The 24,937-nt window shown below is 33.3% G+C and overlaps 2 protein-coding genes across 2 annotated transcripts in view; both read left to right on the forward strand.

Annotated features, from left to right (window-relative positions):
* The first annotated feature begins 2,991 nt into the window (after nt 1-2,991).
* On the forward strand, nt 2,992-10,747 carry LOC127726336 (toll-like receptor 4). Its single transcript, XM_052233691.1, has 2 exons — nt 2,992-3,092; nt 6,693-10,747. Exon 2 carries the CDS (start codon nt 6,693-6,695, stop codon nt 9,309-9,311), a length of 2,619 nt encoding a protein of 872 aa, XP_052089651.1. The 5' UTR covers nt 2,992-3,092; the 3' UTR covers nt 9,312-10,747.
* A 1,548-nt stretch (nt 10,748-12,295) lies between these two features.
* Nucleotides 12,296-24,937, forward strand: part of LOC127726463 (chymotrypsinogen B-like) — a 39,649-nt gene continuing 27,007 nt past the window's right edge. Inside the window, exons 1-5 of the mRNA XM_052233841.1 lie at nt 12,296-12,364; nt 17,202-17,412; nt 19,550-19,640; nt 22,310-22,490; nt 24,048-24,181. Coding sequence (XP_052089801.1) covers nt 12,319-12,364; nt 17,202-17,412; nt 19,550-19,640; nt 22,310-22,490; nt 24,048-24,181 — 663 coding nt within the window. The 5' untranslated portion in view covers nt 12,296-12,318. The remainder of the gene's footprint in view (nt 12,365-17,201; nt 17,413-19,549; nt 19,641-22,309; nt 22,491-24,047; nt 24,182-24,937) is intronic.

Here is a 24,937-nt window from a genome sequence, read left to right on the forward strand (position 1 = left end):
CCACCAAATCTACATACAGTTATTCTAGAAAATGCAAGGCCCGGTTATTCTGTTGTTCCTATTTCATTTAGTAATACATCGTTACGGAAATTAGTTCTCCGAAATAATCAGTTATTTTCATTCAATGCACCGATATGCAACTTGAACAATCTGGAATATTTAGATCTTTCAGGTAATCGGGCTTCTGAAATAACACCATATGTATTTGGAGCACTACCAAAACTTAAAGTCTTATTGCTTGATAACAATGTTCTTGGCAACTCGTATATATTTCAGAAATACGATTCAATCTCTATTTTAGAAAACAAAACGGAATTAGTTTTCTTAAATATGTCATCAAATAGATTGTCTGTTTTGTTTCGCGATTTCTTCAAGAAAACTACCAGCCTCAAATATGTGTACTTAGATTGTAATTCATTTGTAGACTGGAACGTCTCAATCGAACACTTAAATAATATTGAACTGATTGACCTTAGCTTGAATGAAATCTTATACTTGTCTCAATCTGGAATGAGCTTATTGGAAAGGTCATTCTCTACCAATATAACAATTAATTTGTTGAACAATCCTTTTTAGTGTTCATGTGATTCTGTAGAATTTTACAAATGGATAACAACATACAGGTCACATTTCACATCTTTTGACAAATACAGATGCAGTTATAAAGGCAGACATTATCCTATAACGGACGTAAATAACATTTTAAAGAAAGATTGTTCATCCTACGTCGGACTAATAGTGCTATCCGTGGTTCTTATCGTATCCTTTATAGTTGTAATTTGTTCATTGTTGATTTACCGCTTCCGTTGGAAAATCCGATATTGGTATTATGTTATGAAAGGAGCGTACGGATATCATCGTCTTGAAACCGAGGATCATTTTCAGTTCGACGCTTTTGTGTCATACGCGGACAGCGATCGACACTTTCCTAAAGATGAGATGGTTGACTACTTATAAAAACAAAGAAATTTCCGGTTATGTATACATCACGGAGATTTTATTGCAGGATGTGGTATAGCAGAAAATATGACGAATGCTATCCACAACAGCAGAAAAGTTGTATGCGTACTCTTGGAGGATTTTCTTAAATCCGAATGGTGCATGTATGAATTTAATATTGCTTTGATGGAAAGGACAGTTGCAAGGCACGATCAGAACATGATAATTATGCTCAGATTAGGTCGATTGCATGGAAAGAAGATCCCCTCAGAAATAATGTACATATTAAAAGAGGATACTTATATAGAATATCCCGAGAACGAAGACGATAGAGGTATATTCTGAGATGAAGACGATAGAGGTATATTCTGGGATGAAGACGATAGAGGTATATTTTTGGATGATGACGATAGAGGTATATTCTGGGATGAAGACGATAGAGGTATATTCTGAGAACGAAAACGATAGAGGTATATTCTGGGATGAAGACGATAGAGGTATATTCTGGGATGAGGACGATAGAGGTATATTCTTGGAGGATTTTGCTGACGCCTTAAATTCATAAAAGATACAATATCAATGTCTTATAAATGAAGTTCATAGACATTAATAATAAAAGATATGTTACCTAGGAATATTTTAGGACCAATTGGCTGAAAAGGTTTCGAGATCATATATTTGAAAATATAGGACATCGTACGGTGTATATGTGTTTGAATAACGTTCACCTAAAGAAGCGAAATTTTGATGTTGAAAATAAAAAATAATCGGAGAAAAGGCTTCTTGATCATATATTTGTAAAAATAAGGCATTGTTCGGTGTATATGTGTTTGGTGCATAAAAGGAGCAAAAAACTAGCTTGTTTTTTTTTCATATTTATGGTCTCATCTGTCTTTTAGGAAATATAACAGTCAAGCGATGGGCGTACCAAATTATCAGACTAGAAGTTTTGATTAGTTTTTACAAACACAAAGTCGATGTCACTTCTGGTAGACGTTTCGTCCCCGTGGGTATCATTAGCCAGGTAGTCAGCACATTTGTGTTGCCATGAAATATAATTAATTCATTATTTTTATCTAAGTCCATAAGAATATTTTCTACTCATAGGCATGGATAGCCTATGCAGTATTTTCCAAAACTGTTTTCATTTCAATCATCTGATGAATCTTTTGTAGATGAAACGCATGTCTTGTGTACTAAATCATAAGTATCTTTGATCAATTTGTACAATGCTAAAAGAAGAACGTAAAACCAAATTTTGCATTACTACTAAAAATACTTTTTTATTATCAATTTTCTAGTTATGACATCACTAAAGTATGATAAAATGATGAAATTCAGAATTATCATAAATTTTTGGTGATGTAAGCGCCTTTTAAATATTATGAATTTATTGAACAATTATCAAGTTTTGCAACATAATATTCATTCATTCAATGTTACGTTTCCAATACATTTATAGCCTAAGCCGCAGTTGACAAGACTTTTATTGCTCTTCAAGCCCGTATTTGATTTACCTTAAAAACGTATTGATTCGCGCACGACTAATGTGTCTTTTATTGACGACACGCAGGTCTTGCGTACCAAATCATAGGACTAATATCTCTTTTAAAAATCCATTTTGTCGATGCCACTTATGTTGGACATTTCGTCCCCGAAGGTTTCACCGTTGCATCTATGTGTGCACTTCAATTATCGTGTATACCTTAGTTTACTTTATGTTTATATAAAATGTCCATCTATTCGAAATTACGATTTGTCTACCTTAGACATAGATAGCCTTAGCCGTATTTGCCACACATTATAAAGATATTCGATGTTCCATGCTTTTCAAATTCCTTGATTACTTGTTGTTCAAAACATTTTCAATAGCAGCATATATTTTACATTGATATTCATGTCAAAGGTTCCCCCCTCGGCCCCTCGTTATTTAAAATATATGAAAATTGTAGATCTATTGTGCATCTGATAATTTCAAATAGTTTTTATATCAAGGAATATAAAAGAAAATATTGTACTAGGACAACAGTCAAACATAATACTATTGAATGCCAAATTCTTCCTTATTCATAATCGCCCAAATGTATCCGTTCAAATACATCAATACATTAATAGAAGACTGCGTTTGTAAGTAATGATTAAATCAAAACAAGGTAAATATGTTTAATTTTGTATTTAGTGAGTGAAATAAAAGTTGCTCTCACATTTAATGGAATGCCATTCAAACCGAGAAATTGATTGATTAATGACCTTCTGATTACAGGCAAGGGGTAATGCAAATTTGTAATTGCATTCATTACATTTTCCCAAGTAATTGCATGTAATGTGTAATGCAGTAATTTTTGCATTACATGTACATGTAATTGTAATTTAATGCATTACTTTAGCAAAAAGTTGTGTAATTTCATGCATTACATTGCATTACATGGCATTACTTTTTTCACATACTATGTATTTTTAACAGATTGTTGGAGATTTAACAGAAGCAGAATTTAAGATTTCTTGTTTAACTAAGAACATAATCAATTGAATACTGATTTTCTATTTAATATTTATTTGTCACCATTTACATAAATTACTAGAGGGAATTTGAAGATTAAGCCTTTCCCCAGGTAGAACTTGAGAAAATGGTATAAAGACTAGAATGACCAAATTACAATTCTAAATGAATAACACAACACTGCATATCAGATTGAGTTGTTTTTTTTCAATTTATTTCATACATTTTCATACCTTTCCTGCATAAAAAAAAATTGATATTTGAAAAGCATTACTGTATTCCATTGTTGTCAAAAGATCAATGAATACCATGTCTTGATTAAATAACAGATAATTGAACATTGTTTTAAAACACTAATTAGTTCGTTTTACAATCAATCTTTTCACCATTTTGACACTTAGTCATAAATTAAGCTCTGTGTTTATTAAATAATTAGGAAAGAAATTCTCAGTAAATATTTTGATAGAAATTAAAAAAAAACAAATGTATATTTATAAAAGTAAAGTTGACATTTATTTAATAAATATCAATAATGATCAAATAATTGTTAAGAAAACAAAATGTCAAAGTGGCTTGGTACTTAAAGGTCTCCATGGTGCCAAGAAATATATCATTTGCATGATTAAAATTTAATAAATTTTTATTTATCAAGGCTAATGAACAATTTCCTAAACTGTAATATGAATAAATGTAATAAAAAAAAATATTTCAAGATATTTCTCTTAGATATTCAGAAAATTGTCAACAAAGTATTCCTGACTTTTTGTCCTATCAAATTTGTGACTTTTTGTCCTGTGACTTTCTGTCCGTTTACCTTAAATTCAATACATGGAACAGTTACTGGATATGCTAGAATCTTTTGTGACTGCATGTTGTTTTTCGAAATGTTTGATTTTTCTTTTCATTTGATAATAAATTTACAAATGTAATGTGTAATTCAATGCATTAATTTGCAAAAGTAATTGTAATATAATGCATTACTTTGATAAATGCATGTAATTGTAAATGTAATTTAATGCACGGTTTTGTCAAAGTAATTGTAATATAATGCATTACATTGCAATGTAATTCGCCCCATGCCTGTCTGATTATAACACAAGATGAGGACATATATCATGCAACAGGCGAAATAACAACCCTTATTTTCTATTAAATTAAGTAAGTTAAAAAAAAAACGGTTAAACCCACGATTATAAGTTTACGTGGATCGCAGATGAATTTCCGGCTCTGTAAATTACAAAACCGTTAAAACAGGATGTGATATCCATTTGTAATAAGGTTACTACAGGTATAGTCAAAATTCCAAATCAAATCTTTGTATTTATGATAAAGATAGGTAAACATTTTAAGTAATTTGTGGTAACGAAATCCTTGACCTAATAATTCACCAGTTTATTTACCGTTCAAACCTGGTGAGGTTCTTATTACTCAGTCGTTAGATTTCGATGTAGTAATTTGCATACTGTTGGGTTTTTGGTGGGTTTTTTTTCGTTTGTTTTTCATGGTGGTTTTAGTCAGCGAACGAGTTTAAAATAAATATACTGTAAGATTGGGCAAATAGAACATCACCGTCCATAAAACAACAGGGAACTATAATCGTGTCTTTTGTCGTATTGTTTTTTAAAAGATAATCTCGTGTGAAACTTTAATATCAAATCTAGAAAAGTACACTTTTAAGTGTTTTTGTAAAGTTTTTAATGTCAAACTCTTTGGGTAACAGCGGAAAATCTAGTGCCAATAATGACCTTTTCGGGATATAATGAAAAATGGGAACTCTGCAATGTTTCGTGACATTCAATGAGAGGCCGCTACTGATTATAAGTTCACTAGACACTTCGTAATTGTAAAATACATTGGAATTGTTTTTATTAGAAATAGAATTAATGTACAAAACGATTAAAACGGCAGATAATAAGATTTTTGTGGAAAATTGATGTGAAACGGTACCATGAAAATAAATTCCACACGTGCCAAACTCATGCTATTTTTCCACTGGCTATCTACGTCTTTTGAACGTGTCAACCCTTGGTATATGTATGCAGCCAGTTCAGTGAGGTTCAAAAAAATATCAGCACAATCGATTGATATGCATTATGTATTAATTCTTTTGAATTTAAGATTGAAATGGTAACTATATGTAAATTTCAAGCCGAAGGTTTACCGATATAACAATATTGCAACAAATCAAGATCGCACATGTATATTCAAAAGTCAAAACGTTCTAGTTTTAAAATTGCGTAAAACTCTCTTAAAGGACAACCCAGTTTGTAAACTAATTCCAACTTATCATTAACTTAGTTGTGGAAAATAGGCACATTTCGGGATTTTTTTCATTATGCTAAAGATTATTTGCAATAAGCTGAAAATAGTTGTATTGAAAGAGCTTTCAATTGTGTGTGAGCATGACTTTTCAATTCATTTTATCAATATGCAGCAAAGATAACAGCATTTCAAATTATCAATGAAACAAACTTCTAACGCATGTTTTTCTATAATAAAAAAAAAACAAGACAATATCTATTTGTATAAATATTTCTAAAAACATAAATAACAGATCGACTTTAAGAAATGAACAATTGTTGTTCGTAATAACTTTAAATCAGTGTGGTTACGGATGTAAACAAATATTTGATTTCGTTACCTTCATCAAAAATAGTATTTACTTTTCTATTGTTCCCGGGTCACCTGTTCACACAATGAGTAAATTTCCGTTTGCAAGCAAAGACATTATTTAGAGCAAACATATCATAAATGAACGTGTGTAGGATTAACACGAATCTAAACTGAGCTTGGTCATACAATTCATACATGAACAAGTCTGCTATAAAAAGGATGCAATTACTGTCCCTGAGTCTATATACAATATTTTAATTGACTACAATGTCTAAACGTAATGTATGAAATATTCCTTTCCCAAATTAAACAAAAAGCCATAAAATTAAAATAGTGCATACAAATACTGAATATATTCAGAATTAAAGAAAGTATGGTGACAGTTTTAATGTTCGAAACAAGCATTCGAGTGTCCAATAATGCTATAAATTTGAACTCGACCGTTCATCTAAAAAAACATTGATGCAATAGGTTTTGTATGGTAATTTTTCGTACTAGTTTTGTTTTTGGCTTTTGGTATTGTTTTTTCAGTTATTTTTTATTGTTATAATAGATTTATCAATCAATCGCGTGTGATAATGAGCTTTAATCGAAGAATATGATATATATTTGTTTATTCATTCCGTTTTTGTCGTTGTAGATGAAAACAAGCATGGTTATTATTTTCCTGATTTCACTTAAATCAACTTTACAGTATTCATCTAAATGTACATCAAACAATGAGTGCAGATGTATTCCACTTACAGATGGACTTTTAGCTGACTGTTCAAATTTAGGATTACTAAGGTCGCCTAAGTTTATGGAAAACGTAATATCTGTCAATCTAAGTTCTAACGTTTTAACGAGTTTACCAAGCGATGAAATCCTACCCGCAGGATTAAAATATCTAGATCTGTCATCTAATAAAATTTCGAATTTCAGTCAGGATGGGTTACCTCCATTTGTATCATTACGAGACCTGATCAGTCTTAATTTGTCGAATAATGAGTTTCCCTTAGACAGCTATACATACTTTCCAGGAGTTTTTAAGAATTTATTTGACTTGCAAATATTAGATATTTCTAATAATTCAAATGAGAATAGAAGCTACTTTTGCCCTGATGAAGTTTTTATTGATCTACGTTCACTGACAAATTTGAACATTGACGGTGTTAAAAACGTATCATTTGGGAGCAAATTTTCTGTTCTTCATAACTTGACTAGTTTAAAAGTAACAGGTCTTGCTGCTCGGGGTACAATACAAAAAGACATGTTCCAACACTTACCATTCATAAGATTTCTAGACCTTTCTTCTAGAACAGAATGGAGGAATATAGAAGATTTTGCTGTCTTAGTAATAGAGCAGGGAACATTCAAAAATCTTTCGCATCTAGAAGTTTTAGATATATCGTATAATCGTAGACTCGGATTGTGTGGATTTCGCAATGTTTCTTATGATCTTCCGTTTACATCTATTCAGATATTCAAGGCTCAATATCTTACATGCGAACGAGATGGAAGTTCTTGGTTGCTAACGAGTGATATTAAACCGTTAAATGAAACAAAGCTATTGGAACTATACATCGATGGAAATAATTTGGATAAAGCCGAGTTAACAGCTAAATTCTACTTACCCAGTTCCTTGAGAGTTTTAAGTGTAACGGACAACAGATGGGTTGTTGATGAATATGCCTACTATCATACGTTGCTAAATTTAAATAGTCTAACAACGTTTGACGCAAGTTTTCAAAACAAGCATCAAATGTCGCATTCACACAATTCTATTCGTTGCAACCATTGGCAATCGTTAAAACCGATGGAATGTCTTTGCTACAGATTGCAGGATAAGACGATTATTGACTCACAAGTCAAATCAATAACTCTTAAACAGGAGATAACGACAAAAAACATTAAACCAATCACGTCATGTAACAATATTTTTTCTGATTACACTATTGCAGCGATACCACCAAATGTAAAGACAGTTGTTCTTGAAAATGCAAGGATAGGGTATTCTATTGTTCCTATATTTTTTGCAAATAAATCGATAAGAAAATTAATCCTTCGAAATAATCAGTTATATTCATTCAATGGACCGATGTGCAACTTGACAAATCTGGAGTATTTAGATCTTTCAGGAAACCGCGCGTGTGAAATAACACCCTATGTTTTTGGAGCTCTACCAAAACTTAAAGTATTATTGCTTGATAACAATGCTCTCGGCAACTCGTATATATTTCAGAAATACGATTCAATCTCTATATTAGAAAACCAAACAAATTTAGTTTCATTAAATATGTCATCAAATAGACTTTCCGTTTTGTTTCGAGATTTCTTCAAGAAATCTACCAGCCTCAAATATGTGTACTTAGATCATAATTTATTTGTAGACTGGAACGTCTCGGTCGAACATATCAATGACCTTGAACTAATTGACCTTAGCTGGAATGAAATCTTATACTTGTCTCAATCTGGAATGGGTTTATTGGAAAAGTCGTTCTCTACCAATATAACAATTAATTTGTTGAACAATCCTTTGCAGTGTTCATGTGATTCTGCAGAATTTTGCCAATGGATAACAACATACAAGTCACATTTCATGTCTTTTGGCAAATACAGATGCAGTTATAAAGGAAGAAATTATCCTATAACGGACGTAAATAACATTTTAAAGAAAGATTGTTCATCCTACGTCGGACTAATAGTGCTATCCGTGGTTCTGATCGTAACCTTTATAGTTGTAATTTGTTCATTGTTGATTTACCGTTTTCGTTGGAAAATTCGTTATTGGTATTATGTTATGAAAGGAGCGTACGGATATCATCGTCTTGAAACCGAGGATCACTATCAATTTGACGCATTTGTATCATACGCGGACAGCGATCGACACTTCCCTAAAGATGAGATGGTGGACTACCTGGAGAAGCAAAGAAATTTCCGGTTATGTATTCATCACAGAGATTTTATAGCAGGATGTGGAATAGCAGAAAATATCACAAATGCTATTCACAACAGCAGAAAAGTTGTATGCGTACTCTCGGATGATTTTCTTCAATCCGAATGGTGCATGTATGAATTTAATATTGCTTTGATAGAAAGGACAGTCGCAAGGCACGATCAGAACATGATAATTATGCTCAGATTAGGTCGATTGCATGCAAAGAATATCCCCTCAGAAATAATGTACATATTAAAAGAGGATACTTATATAGAATATCCCGAGAACGAAGACGATAGAGGTATATTCTGGGATGATTTTGCTGACGCCTTAAATTCATAAACGATACAATATCAATGTCTTATAAATGAAGTTCATAGACATTAATAATAAAAGATCTGTTACCAAGGAATATTTTAGGACTAATTGGCTGAAAAGGTTTCGAGATCATATATTTGAAAATATAGGACATCGGACGGTGTATATGTGTTTGAATAACGTTCACCTAAAGAAGCGAAATTTGAAGTTGAAAATAAGAAAATAATCGGATATGTGCGTTTACAAGGAAAAATATCACTTCACAAAAAAAAATCATTTTGATTAAGACTATCGTTATACTGTCTCAATTTCACAACTCAATTGTGACATTTTAACTTTCGTCTACATCAATAAATGAGTTTTACACTTTTACAAATTGCTTATGTTCCTGGCTTTGGATTGCTGATCATTTAGACTGTCTAGTTCTCTCTATCTTCTCTAGTTTTTGCTCAAAACACAATATAGGGTAAAACAATCCTCGTTTATGGGCAATCACTCCTATAAAGAGTGACAGTCTACGAACTACAGTCAAACCTGCCTTAACGTTCACCTCGTTTCAGCGATCACCTGCATCTAACGGTCACTTTTAGACCCTCCCAAACGTTATATCTATATAATTTTACTCGTTTCAGCGGTCACCTGTCTAACGCGGTCAGCGGTTACCTAATTTTCACACGGAATCGTCTTTTTAACTTTTAACAACGGTCATTTTCATGTTTTAACAACCAAATATATAATCATGACGGAAAGTATATGTGTTTAGTAACGAGGTCAAAATGAGAATTGGAAACCGTTTGCAACCGAGATCGCGCAAAAAAAGATGAATTTGAGAATAATTTCTCGTCTTCCACTCCTTTAAGTTTCCATTGAAACTGTATTATCGACTTATTTCTCAACGAATATGAACTATTTCGAACGTTTTCTTCAAATTTAGAGCACTGCAATCCGCCATTTTTTTTTAATCAATGTCGAATTCTTTCAGCATTTAATCGATCTATCATAATTTTTAAGATATAAGGCAAAACGCAAAAAAAATGGTAAAAATTCGTCATCAAAGGTCAATAACTTTAATAAGGAGTTGACTAACGATTTCATCCACTAGAATGTAGAATTTGTATTGCTGATCATTTTTGCGATATAGAGTATCTCTCTATCTATTATAGTTTTCAAGATAATAGTAAAAATTAAAAATAAATAATGGTAAAACTTGTCATTTAAGAGCAATTATAACTCCTATAAGAAGTCGCATGACAGTTTTAACTTATATGGATAACTGGTAGATCTCAACATTCTGAACATTTCTGCCCATGTCAGATTTTCTCTATTTAAAACACTGGTAATGTTAAATTAAACTTCCAACTAAGTATGCTGGTAATTTGAATTTGTTGCTTGTTAATATTTAAAACTTCCAAGAATTTATAAAAGAATGTTTTTATAATAAATTTTGATAGAAAGGCCTTTGTTGGTCTTATTCTTTTAGGTTATTTAATTATGTTTTAAATATATACTGAAAAAGCGACTTTTTATGAATCGAAGAATTTGGAATCAACTCGTTAGTTAAGATGGATGGACGGCTGTTTAACGTCCAGTGGCAAATCAAATGCATATCCTGGACCATAACGTATTGACGCATTACTAGACCGACATGGTGAGCCAAATGTGTAACGTGCTATGTCACAAGGTTGACAAGAAGTCACCCAGCCGGGACACTTTATTTTTAGACTACGAGCAGACCAGTCTTTACTTCTTGCAGAGAAGCAACGATTACGAATTTCAAGGTATTTGAATTGACCCGGTCAGATTCAAATCCACGATCTTTCGCACTCCTGGCGAGCACGCTAACACTAGACCACCAAGGCGGTCCACTAGTGTAAATGTCGATTGTTAGAATTGTATTTAGTTATCTCGGACGAGTTAAAATAAAATAGCGCTGATAAATTATTTTTAAATAATTATACTCTTTGGATAATATAAATTATGAGAGCAATTAAACTGAAAGCGCCCACAAGCCTACATTTCTTGTAAAACATTGTTTGAAATTTTTATCAAAGGCTAATACCAAAAATGTCTCGGCAGCTGAGGTCGAAATTCAACGTTAATCAATGTTTTAACAGAAACGAAATATTGGCTTGTAAGCAACTAAAGACTACATTTTTGTCACAAAAAACCGAGGAAGATCTCAGGTGACATGCATTTCCGGACGCCAATATACAGATATCATTTAAATATGAAATCTTTTTTGTACAAGACTGAAATGTTGAACCGGTATTTAACATGCTAGTTCACAAAGGAACAGTCCAAATGAAAACATTTCACTCTACCCGGACACATTATTCTCATTCCGAGCCAATCTGTCTTCGCTCTTGTTTATGATTGCATCGAGTTCTACGGAGAAGCATCAAATACTAATATTATAAAGACAATGATGCGACTAGCATGGGGATCACACACGTGACCTCCTACAATCAAGGTAAGCACACTACCAGGAGAATTTAATAGGACTGTTTTCAAAGGTCAAGTGAGCAGGCAATGTAAACTGGTTTTCGGGGTAGAAATACAAGTAATGTTAAGGAATGAAGCGATCTTTTGCAAGTCATATTAAACTTAAATTCAATAACAATCAATATTAATGTTAAGTGCCATATACATCAGTACTAAACCCGACAATGTGGTAGAAATAGTAATGTGGTGCCGGTTGTATTGTTTAGTACTTAGGTACATGTACAAATGTATTTAGGAAAACAATCATCCGATGATACACCAATAACTCAAATTTTGGAATAAAAGAATGCATAAAAAAATACAATCCTGAAAACATAAACAGGGCCAGTATGTACTTTGAACATTGCAATTTTTATGAACATTGATAAATGAATAAATCAAATCAACAAGTTATTGTTATAAATAGCACGACGATCAATTATATATAACCTTGTTCTTGTTCAGATCTTAACGTTATCTTAGTACTACAAACGTGACAGACTTTCATGTATATTATGGTTATCGCTTCCGTGGTTTTAATTCCGGTAAGATGACGACATATGTATGCTGTTTAGCCTTGGTTGTTATAACTTTAGGTAAGGAACATGTAGGAATATAGAATTCCGGTAAGATGACGACTTATATCTGCTGTTTAGCCTTAGTTGTTATTACTTTAGGTGAGAAACAGGTAGGAATATAGAATTCCGGTAAGATGACGACTTATGTCTGCTGTTTAGCCTTAGTTGTTATTACTTTAGGTGAGAAACAGGTAGGAATATAGAATTCCGGTAAGATGACGACTTATGTCTGCTGTTTAGCCTTAGTTGTTATTACTTTAGGCGAGAAACAGGTAGGAATATAGAATTCCGGTAAGATGACGACTTAAGTCTGCTGTTTAGCCTTAGTTGTTATTACTTTAGGCGAGAAACAGGTAGGAATATAGAATTGCGGTAAGATGACGACTTATGTCTGCTGTTTAGCCTTAGTTGTTATTACTTTAGTCGAGAAACAGGTAGGAATATAAAACTCCGGTAAGATGACGACTTATGCCTGCAGTTTAGCCTTAGTTGTTATTACTTTAGGCGAGAAACAGGTAGGAATATAGAAATCCGGTGAGATGACGACATATGTCTGCTGTTCAGCCTTAGATGTTATTACGTTAGGTGAGAAACAGGTAGGAATATAGAATTGCGGTAAGATGACGACTTATGTCTGCTGTTTAGCCTTTGTTGTTATTACTTTAGGTGAGAAACCGGTAGGAATATAGAATTGCGGTAAGATGACGACTTATGTCTGCTGTTTAGTCTTAGTTGTTATTACTTTAGGTGAGAAACCGGTAGGAATATAGAATTCCGGTAAGATGACGACTTATGTATGCTGTTTAGCCTTAGTTGTTATTACTTTAGGTGAGAAACAGGTAGGAACATAGAATTCCGGTAAGATGACGACTTATGTCTGCTGTTTAGCCTTAGTTGTTATTACTTTCGGTGAGAAACAGGTAGGAATATAGAATTCCGGTAAGATGAAGACTTGTGCATGGTGTTTATCCTTAGTTGTTAGGAATATAGAATTCCAGTAAGATGATGACTCATGTTTACTGTTTAGCCTTAGTAGTTCTTACTCCTGGTGGGGAACACGAAGGAGTAGATTTTATCAACTCACAAGAGTGTCTTAGATCTTTAGCAACCAGACATGTCGTCTGATCTGTACATTTACCGATTGTATCCTATTCCATATTGCGACATTTTGACTGAGTATAGACATGTCAGGAATCTGATGTTCAGTAGTTGTCGTTTGTTGATGTGGTTCATAAGTGTTTCTCGTTTCTCGTTTTTTATATAGATTAGACCGTTGGTTTTCCTGTTTGAATGGTTTTACACTGGTAATTTTTTGGGGCCCTTTATAGCTTGCTGTTCGGTGTGAGCCAAGGCTCCGTGTTGAAGACCGTACTTTGACCTATAATGGTTTACTTTTATAAATTTTGACTTGGATGGAGAGTTGTCGCATTGGCACTCATACCACATCTTCTTATATCTATGTCAACCTATTAACATTTGTTAGCACCAATGATTACAAGTACTGTCAGGAAATAACGTGCGATTGCAATATCTTGTTCAAAGTGAAAATACATGAATATTGCCGAAAAATTGAGGGTCCATGGAATAAAAGCTTTAGGGGGTTTGTATTTGAATAAAAATTACATATTCGTTAAGTAAATTAATCGAATGAGGAATCGAATAACGAATGAATCATGTACTTGAAAATGGATCTATTACGATTTCGAGACAGACTCTAGGTCGGCAATTTCCATGTTTTCTATATGGACTGCGCTGCTATGTCGTTGTACATGTTTCCATAGTTATACACACTGCACAGTCAAAAATCGAAAGTGTCAAGTTGTTAATTATCGTGTTAACAATCTGATTAAGATCAGTTTAATACACATCATAGGGTAGTCCGAGCTTGTTCTAACGTCTGACGTCCTTTTTAGGACTCGCTGCGGCTGTGGGCGTCCTGACGAAATCGGGATGTTAAATTCCATGCCTCACTCAGAGTGAGTTCCATGCTTACTGCGTGTTAAAGAAACATTGCAAAAACTCTCTGATGTGATCGTATATAGCCTATTGTACAGCAAAATTAATATGCCTTCTCCATTACTGAAAAAATCAGCCTCCTGCAAACATTTGCTGCAAGTCTGTAGCGAACTTGCTGCAGACTTGCAGCGAACACAGAGTCTGTATTTGCTGCATGTTTGCTGCAAATACGCTGCAGGTCTGCCGCAAACAATTTACCATGTAAATGGGTGTTTGCTGCAGACCTGCTGCAAACATTTATATGCAAATGATTTTTTGCTGCAGACCTGCTGCAAACATTTTTATGCAAATTAATCTTTCTCCTGCGTGTTTGCTGCAGACCTGCGGCAATCATTTATATTCAAATTAATCTTTCTCCTGCGTGTTTGCTGCAAACTTGCAAGAACTATATATGTTATACAATCAACCAATGTCATGTTGTGTACACATTACATTATCTATATTACACAGCAATTCTGAAAAAGTTATGTTACATACATACATACATACTATAATTCAAATACTTTATCATTTGAAAAATTATCATAGCATAAGTTTATACTTTTTAAAAAATAATTTGAAGGTTTTTTTGTCGTTTAAGTACGTGCTGAAATGAATTGAATGCATGAATATCTAAAATTCAAAAAAGGGTCTATTTGAAATTTAGTTTGTGCATGTATACAGCTTTTTAATTTAAAATAGTCACAAGATTCAACTTGACTTATTACAAGAAAATATTTGATAAGTTATAATCTCCAAATATATTAGAGAGTACTGTATATTGCATGGTTACATACTTGAAAATGTTTTTCAAACCTTCATGCATGCAGATATTTGTGAAGGGGACGAATTTCATAAGTTTACACTTCTATGAATAATTTGTACTTACAAATAATGTCTTTGAAAACTAACCTTTTAATTTCCAAACAAAAATGCCTCCCTGAACACTAATATATATTAACATGACTCAAACACCATCAACATTTTCAAATTTCAAATCTTTATCTTCCAGGAAGTTACCAATAGGCATGCTCAGTCATTTTATGTAGTTCTTGCAATGCTCTTGCAAACATTAAGAATTGTCAAATATTTCTGCAATCTAGCTGCGAATATCCCTTATATTCTAGTTTTTCCTGCAATCTTACTGCAAACATATTTGTTTCTGCAAACTTGCCGCAAGCTTGCAGCAAAAAGCTGCAAAGTTTGCAGGAGGTTTGCAGCTAGCTGCAAACATCTGCAAACATTATTCAAAGGGTTCCTGCAAGCTTTTTGTTTGCAGCAGATCTGCTGCAAACATTTCAGTTCTGTAAGGGAGCTCTTTTTCAGAGACAGTCTTTGTCGACCTTCATGCCAATTGCCCTAGGTTGCAAAACTTTACTATCGTATTGATTGTTGATTTGTTCTCGTCCGGAATATGCATGAAATAATTGCCATAGGTTAAGCAAACATAAACCAATAAACCAATCAATCATGTTGTTGTCGCTAACCGTATATTTGTATTCAGCTTTGTTATAATCGCAGTATAGTTCTGCGTCTGAATTTGCCATTTTTATTGTTATTTTTTCTGTATATTGAAACAGGAGATGTAAGATATATACACCGATAAGACAGCAAACCAACGTAAAAAAAACCATACGACATCTAGAGGTCAGCATACAGTCTTCAATAATTAATAGGTGTCAATACAATAAATCAAGCTCTAAAAAGTACTTTTACAGAAGATATCAAAGAACTTTCATTAAATCCCAAATCTTCAAATACAAATATAACATACAACTCCTGACGAGATTCTTGATTATGTTCAGACACATTATAATGTTCCGGGGTAAACCTAGATCTTTCTTAAACTAAAACTCCACTTTTATCATAATCAGTAGAATAACAAAACGTACATTAAAGAAAATACAATAAATCACTACTGTAACAGGAAATACAATAAATCACTACTGTAACAGGAAATACAATAAATCACTACTGTAACAGGAAATACAATAAATCACTTCTGTAACAGGAAATACAATAAATCACTACTGTAACAGGAAATACAATAAATCACTACTGTAACAGGAAATACAATAAATCACTACTGTAACAGGAAAACCCATTAAATCACTACTGTAACAGGAAATACAATAAATCACTACTGTAACAGGAAAAACCATTCAATCTTATATTACGGTACAATAGGCAACAATTAACCCCAAAAACGTTAAAAAATGATACCTTATTAAAAATGTTTGCAGTCACTGAAACCAAACTCAAAGTACTTAACTGCTGTTAGGAAATTATGTCGTTCTACACTTAATATGTGTTGCTGTACTTCAATCATTACATGAAGACATGTGCAATGGCTAAATCAAATCTATACAGAAAAACAGAAGTTCATTGTATACATACATGACAACTAAAGCAAACGATTATGCTGGTTTTGTCCCAACATTATATAATAATGAAGAGAAGTGGTATGATTGATTGCCAATGAGACAACTATCCACCAGATTTAAACTGAAGTTGTGAGAAACAATAATAGGCCACCGTACGTATACTTGTAATAATAAAACTGTGAATGGAAACGGGGAATGTGTCAAAGAGACAACAACCCAACCAAAGAGCAGAAAACAGCCTAAAGCCACCATGGGGTCTTCAACACAACGAGAAAATCCCGCTCCCGGAGGCGGGCTTCAGTCTAAATCTCAATCTGTGTTTACTGCATTCTTACTGTATGCTGTATTTTGATTTCAGCATGTACATTGTGTCATGTTTTTTTATCTGATTGATGAGTCACTAAAAATATATAATGTAATAAGGAAGAAAATTTTCACAAATGTGGAACAATGATTCACGTGTATTTTTTTATCAGGAGTGACAGCAAATGGTCCTCGTCCGGCAAGGCAAAATGCCAGGAAAAATTCCAATCGAGGCTCTAGAATAATTGGTGGATCGACATCGCAGGCACATCAGTGGCCTTTTATTGCCTCCATTCAGTACCATGACGGTTATCATTTCTGTGGTGGTGTACTTATAGGTCAAAAATGGGTTCTGACTGCTGCCCATTGTACAGAGGGATTAAAGTAAACAATTTATTTAGTTCATGGTTAGAAATATGTGCATCTTAAACAGTTGAAATGTTTTCCGTGTGATCAATACGTGTTTCTATAATAACTTTCTTCAGGTACGCTCGTCATCAAAGTTCGGAAAAACCAAAAGGGTAAAAAAAGCAATCAAATCGTCTTAGGTCAATTTTGCCCCAGATAGTAGCAATCAACATTGAAGCACAATAACAAGAAATTTACAAATAAAATGCATCATTTACTTAAACACAAATGTATGTTGGTTGTGCAGCAAAACATATGTGTCGTGTGTATACATGTACTTAGTACTACATTGATTATAACGAAATGAATATGTACATCGTAGCATTTCATAACCAAAACTTATATTTTAGTCTTAGATACATTTTTTTTATTAGTTGTTATTGGCTTTGAACTAGCTGTCAGTAACTGCGAGTACTCTCAGATCTGTACTTAGTGTCCTTTTTGATGTTAGGGATGAGGGATGGATAAATACCCTGCCACGTCCGGTCTGTGTTTATGTTGAAGTTTTTCTGCTTTGTATCGATCTGATGAGTTAAGCCTTTTTCTACTGATTTTTATATTTTGTTCTTATATTGTGCTGTTACACCACTGTCCCAGGTTAGGGGAGGGTTGAGCGCTCATTAACATGTTTAACCCCGCCACATTCTTTATGTGCCTGTCTCAAGTCAGGAGTCAGTAGTTCAGTGGTTGTCGTTGGTTCACGTCTGTCATATTTGTTTTTCGTTAATTGTTTTGTTATAAATTAGGCCGTTGGTTTTCTCAATTGAATTGTTTCATATTTTTCATGTCGGGGCCTTTTATAGCCGACTATACGGTATGGGTTTTTCTCATTGTGGAAGGCCGTACGGTTGCCTATAACTGCTCACATTCACTTGATTGAACTTTGGTGTATAGTTGTCTCATTGGTAACCATACCTCATCTCCTCATTTTTATATTGTATATTTGTAAAAATTTTACACCACCGTTTCTTTCGAAAAGGTCAGAAAATATAAATTTAAAATGTCTACCCGGAGATCATTCATTTGATATATCATGCCTCGTTCGCTTTCTTCTTTGTTTTTAATTTTAAAACACTTGACAATCCTGTGCAATATCCTTAAATATGAAATCTGAAACGAACTCCTCGGGAACTTGTTTAAACTTGACCTCGCCCATAAACCATTGCTTTGGACTATGCAACGTACTCTTTTAACTCTTCATTTGATAATTATATTATTACAAGACAAACCTTTAAGGAAATAAATTAAAAAAGAAAAAAAAATATTTGAATATAAGAACTACATTCTTTTTTTTTATAGAACTTGCCCTTAGGGTCATTTTCAAAAACCTCCACACTTCGTTTGTAAATGAAAGGTGAGGATGCAATCACTGCATATAATATATTCAGGTAAAAGATCCTGTCGAAACTAGAAGGTCTGCTTTATATCCTGATCTTTTCCTCGATATTAACACAGATGGACGACTTCAAACTGAATCTATGACAAACATGATGATTTTGACTTTCCAATTGTCAACTTCCCATTTCTCAGCAGTATCATACCCTCTTCCAAATTGTATGAGGTTACTACATCTCAATTAGTACGTAACGCTCGTGCAGGTGCACACTATACGGACTAAACAGCTGTGCTCCTTACACAAAAACTGGTCCTACTGATTAATATTAAAGGAAGAACGACTGAAATCGATACTACAAAGTTTTACGTTCACCATCATGAAAAATTAAATGACCATTACGATATGCATGAGTCTGAACTCACTAGAGAAATTTGCGCGGTTTTAGATCTTTAGATACCATCATAGTCGTATAAACTGTCCTCTCCATTTAATCTTTAAAACATTTTCTGGCAAAATATTGTAAAATTTGAATGAATAATTACAGTATTCAAGCATTTATTGATTATCCAAACATCTGTTTTTTCAAAGATATATGTAGCAATTACAGATGAATTTTGAAGCAAACTGCTTATGTCGACGTTAAAGGGTCATGTTGATCATTAGTGGGGTGTGCGCTTTTCATCATTTATTTAACTTTATTAACAATTTACTGTTAGTTTCTAGTTCAAACGTTGTAAAACACGTAATTACCAAATTTCTTCGTAACAATGATTTCAGATCTGGTGATTTCCGTGTGGTACTGGGAGAACATATAATTGGTGTAAATGATAACACAGAGCAGACCATTAATGTTTCAGTCATACATAATGTTAGTACACAGAATATATCAAATAACGTTTTAGTAATAATTACTTTCGGAACACAGAACAAATCATCAATGTATCAGTAATTCATAATGTCAGTACAGCCAATAGATCAAATGCGTAGTAATTACAGAGGAGAGATCATATACATAGAAAGTACAGACAATATATCAAATGCGTAGTAATTACAGAGGAGAGATCATATACATAGAAAGTACAGACAATATATCATATGCATAGTATGTACAGACAATATATCATATGCGTAGTAATTACAGAGGAGAGATCATATACATAGAAAGTACAGACAATATATCACATGCTTAGTATGTACAGACAATATATCATATACATAGAAAGTACAGACAATATATCATAAGCGTAGTAAGTACAGACAATAGATCATATGCGTAGTAAGTACAGACAATAGATCATATGCGTAGTAAGTACAGACAATAGATCATATGCGTAGTATGTACAGATATAAGATCACATGCTTAGTGAGTACAGGCAATATATCACATGCATAGTAAGGACAGAGAATATTCATATGCGTAGCAAGTACAGCGAATAGATCATATGCGTAGTATGTACAAAGAATATATCATATGCGTAGTAAGATTAGAGAATATGTCATATGCGTAGAATGTACAGAGAATAGATCATATGCATGGTAAGTACAAAGAATATATCATATGCGTAGTAAGATTAGAGAATATGTCATATGCGTAGAATGTACAGAGAATAGATCATATGCGTAGTAGGTATAGAGGAGAGATCATATGCGTAGTAAGTACAGAGAATATATCATATGCGTAGTGAGTACAGGCAATAGATCATATGTGTGCGTAGTAAGTACACAGAATAGATCATATGCGTAGTATGTGTAGAGAATACATCATATGCGTAGTATGTACAGGGGAAAAGATTAAATGCGTTGTAAGTACTGACAATAGATAATATGCGTAGTATATACTGAAGAGAGATCATATGCATAGTAAGCACAGAGGAGAAATCATATGCGTAGTATGTTACATATTATATATAGTATGCGTAGTAGGCACAGTGAATATATCATATGCATAGCATGTACAAAGAAGATCAAAGAGTATTAACAGTTACTGCAAAGACAATAGCAACTAATAAGAAATTCATGTATCTAAAACAAATATAAAACAGTTTAAATCCAATGGATTTAGTACAAAAAAACGTCTGAAATCGTCTGATAAAACAAGACATTGTACAATGCAAAACATAGACTGACTGTAGAACTGTCTTTGTCAAGGGGTAACAAAACAAACGTGTTTTGAATAATTCAAAATTTTATTCTAAAAACAAAATCCGAAAAGTGAATCAGTAATATATATATGTAGGACTCTGAACCGCGATGGTACTCCAAATTGCGATGGTCATGCTGAAGTGCGACGGTGGCATTTTGACGTCATCTTGTTGATTGCCACGCAAAAGTGAGTTGGTGGCAACGCTAAAGTCTGGAGATGGATTACAAAAACTATATTTTCAATGTTTTTCATGTTCTTATGTCGACGTAAAAGCCGATTTGTTTGTTAGGATATTCACCTAGAGTATCATAATAAATAGTCATTACATTTCTTATCATAACTGATATGTTTTTGTTACTTTGTAAATAGGCTAGGACAAAAAAAATCCAATGTACATAAAAGCGTTTAGAAACTGACAACTACAGACGCTACATGCAAAAGTTAATGTCCATTGAAAACCAGCACTAATCTTAAACGATGAAAAACGAAGAAGCTATTAAATATCAAATACTACTTGCTAAGTCACAACGATACATGATAAACAACAAATGCATCCGGTTGATGTAAATGGGAGCACGGAAATAGATAGATCATCGTAATGTTTTACTGCAACTGGAGGAAATATGAAATTCTTGGTCAGGACACGAGATCTATCCTTTATAGTCGCTCTGGCATGGTCCTATTTCGGATTTACATCTCAAAAACTACGTTCATTGTATAAGTTAAAACGGCAGACCATCACACGTCAGCGTCCCCATCGAACTTCAAAGTCCTACATATATACAATCAGTATATATGTACACAGACCAGATGATTAAAGTAACAACTAGACATCATTGAGATGGTAGCCATCTCTGTGGGCCCCGCTGTGAAAAACATGTGGTAAAAAAATTGTATCTTTACCATAGGACATGGGGTTTTCATCTGAAACCAAAGTTTTTGACTTTGACCTTTGTCCTAGGAAGTTGTACATACATTATGACACACCCTTTGGTGTTGGTTAATACACATGTCAAGCATAAACTTTGAAATCATAACGGTTCTCAAGATATAGAGCGGACACGATCTTTATCATAGGACACGGGGTTGTCAACTGAAACCAAAATTTTTGACCTTGAACTTTGACCTAGGAAGTTGTACAAACATTATGACACACCCTCTGGTGTTGGTTAATATACATGTCAAGTATAAAGTATGAAATCATAACGGTTCTCTAGATATAGAGCGGACATAATTTATTACGGACGGACGGACAGACGGACGGACAGACAAACTGATCACTATAGGGCGACCCGCCATTCGGCGGGGTCCTAATTATGCATAAGTATGCATGTTCGCGCTAAATATCTTATATGAAAACTTTAAATAAATTTATAAAGATAGTATTTCTACAGAATCCGTTCTACAACCTACAAGCACCTGAGCATCTTTTCTACCTACCTTACGACCTATCAGTAATAGAGCTAGCACAGCCGGCAGTACTGAATGGATATGTGCGGACGATTAATCTGCCAAACTCGTGTGTAGGGTTTGATGGACAGATATGTAAGATCATCGGATGGGGAAGAACTACAAGTAAGACTATTAACTTATGTTTCATTTTTCATTGATTCATAATCTAATGCTTTGCATGTTTTTCAGTGATGGCAACACAGGATGATTATTCTGTTTAAATTTCTTAGGAATGTATTGTATTCTCAATGTTACAGGCAAACAAAAATTTGGAAACAATTCTATATTATGATATTTAGCGTAATATATTCCTGCTGACGCCAATTATGAAAGAACACTTCAAATTGACAAGTTTCTGGAAAATCTAAATGAAGGAACATTTGTAGCATAAATAAATAATTTGCATCTGAAAACAGTGAATATCTCAACTTCTATAGGAATTTAGGTTATCAAGAAGAACTCTCTTTGTGCTGATCATTCCGAAATGTTATCATAATATTAGTCTATATTTGCCGTTTTTAATAATTCTCCAACATTTATAATTTGGTCACATGTTTAGAAATACTCTACACTGTTGTTAGAATCCCAAAGCAAAATATGAATCTTTGATACTGTGAAGTGTTAAAAAGAAATAGAATATTAAAAATTAACATAGCGTCAGATGAATTCAAGGAAAATAAAATAGAGGCGAAGGATACCAAAGGGACATTCAAACTCCTAAGTCGAAAATAAACTGACAGCGCCATGGGTGAAAAAGGAAAGAAAAAAAAACAACAGGCAAACAACCTGATGTCACCAAAAGTCACGTTGCATCTCTATTAGAAATTTTTCATTGCATTTTAAACGACCATCTGGCTTAGATGCGCGTGTCTTATGTTTCAGCTGATTAAAAAAAAAAAAATAAAAAATAAGAAATTGATAAATTCAATAAACAATAGAAAAACAGGAAAAAAAACATAAAATAAAAAAGTAAGTTCTGCCTGCGATCACAGGTCTATTCATAAGTTTGGTTTTGAATAGCTTTCTATGTATTAGTAACTATGTGTATTCTTGTGTCCTTTTGTTTTGTGTTTTTCACCAACCTAACGAGTCAATATGTTTTCCCATTGTTTTCCACTATATTTTTGTTTATTGTTGTACTGTTACATCTCCTCCCCATGCTGAGGTAGGCTTGGGCTCTCAAAATATGTTTAGCCCCGCAAAATTCTGTATGTGCCTGTCAAAAGCCTGGAGCCTGTAGCACAAAGGTTTCCGTTATTTTGTATTTATCATACATTCAGCTGTTTTTGGTTTAATTTAAAATAAGCTTAAATCAAAACTTTGGTTTCACTTTTGAATAATTTCACATTTGTTATCCTGTTCTAATTTAAATAGCGAAGTAGCTTAAATTGTACGCTATAATTGCTTTGCTAACTGTTGAAGGCTGTATGTATGTATGTATGTACGTATGTATGTTCTGTATCTTCCTCCTTTAGTAGGAGCACCTCCATTGGTTACAGCTGTACTGTAACCTGTGTGTAATTGTTCACATCTTTGTCCTTTGGTCAATTGTTGATTAGTTAAGACAACTGTACACATGTGTGTGTACTTTTAAAATGTTTGCCTATATTCTTGTATTAACATTAATTTAAGTTTTCAAGAATAACTTGCTTATGATTTGATAACATATTAATTTATCAGGAGCAAGACAGACTGTCACGTTACAGGAAGGAGATGTTAATGTCATACCAATAGATGTCTGTAGAAACACGTGGGGTACTTATGTATATTATGGAAGTCTCTGTGTGTTTTCATGGGGAACAACTGCATGTCAAGTAAGTATTTTGATAATTCAGAAGAAGTGCATGTATTTTCTGATCTTGGTCTAAAAATTACGTATGAAACATTTCCCTCTTCCTTGTAAATTGTATTTACTTTTAAATCATATATTGTGTTATCACCCGTACAGCAGCTTTTGTTGTCATGGTATAGATGTTCTTCCTTTTGATTGTAAACGTTACTATGCTAAATTGGACTTGATAAAAATTCTATAAATCATTTCCTTTTCTTTAAAACAATATCGAATTAACGCCAATGGAAAAGTATACACCTATTGACTGGTTATGAGGGTAATAGCAAGTTTGTTGTCCCTGAGATACCAACTATTGCTCGAGGCGAAGCCGAGGGCAATAGTTAGTTTCAAAGGGACAACAAACTTGCTATTACCCTCATAACCAGTCATTAAGTGTTATTTTATTCATTGTAATGAACTACAAAAATAAGACATCTTGCTGAAACAACTGATGTGTTGAATTGTCTGACATCCCTCGTTTCATATTTGCCAACAGCACTGCACGCCAGAATTATGATAATACATCTTTTACAAAATCTACATTTGTATGTCATCTATTGGTATTTTTTTATTTTTTTTATTTTCTGGAAATAATTAGTCTATCCTGTCCTGTTTTTTTCGTGTTATTGAACTTGAATTCTCCTTGACAACCAATGACAATATACTTGTATGTATTGTACAGGCATATTCACTAAATTCAAATTAAATGATAATGATTATATTAGTTATATGACTTTCG

Source organism: Mytilus californianus, unplaced genomic scaffold (genome assembly GCF_021869535.1).
Source record: "Mytilus californianus isolate M0D057914Y unplaced genomic scaffold, xbMytCali1.0.p SCAF_17, whole genome shotgun sequence".
Taxonomy (NCBI): Eukaryota; Metazoa; Mollusca; class Bivalvia; order Mytilida; family Mytilidae; genus Mytilus; species Mytilus californianus.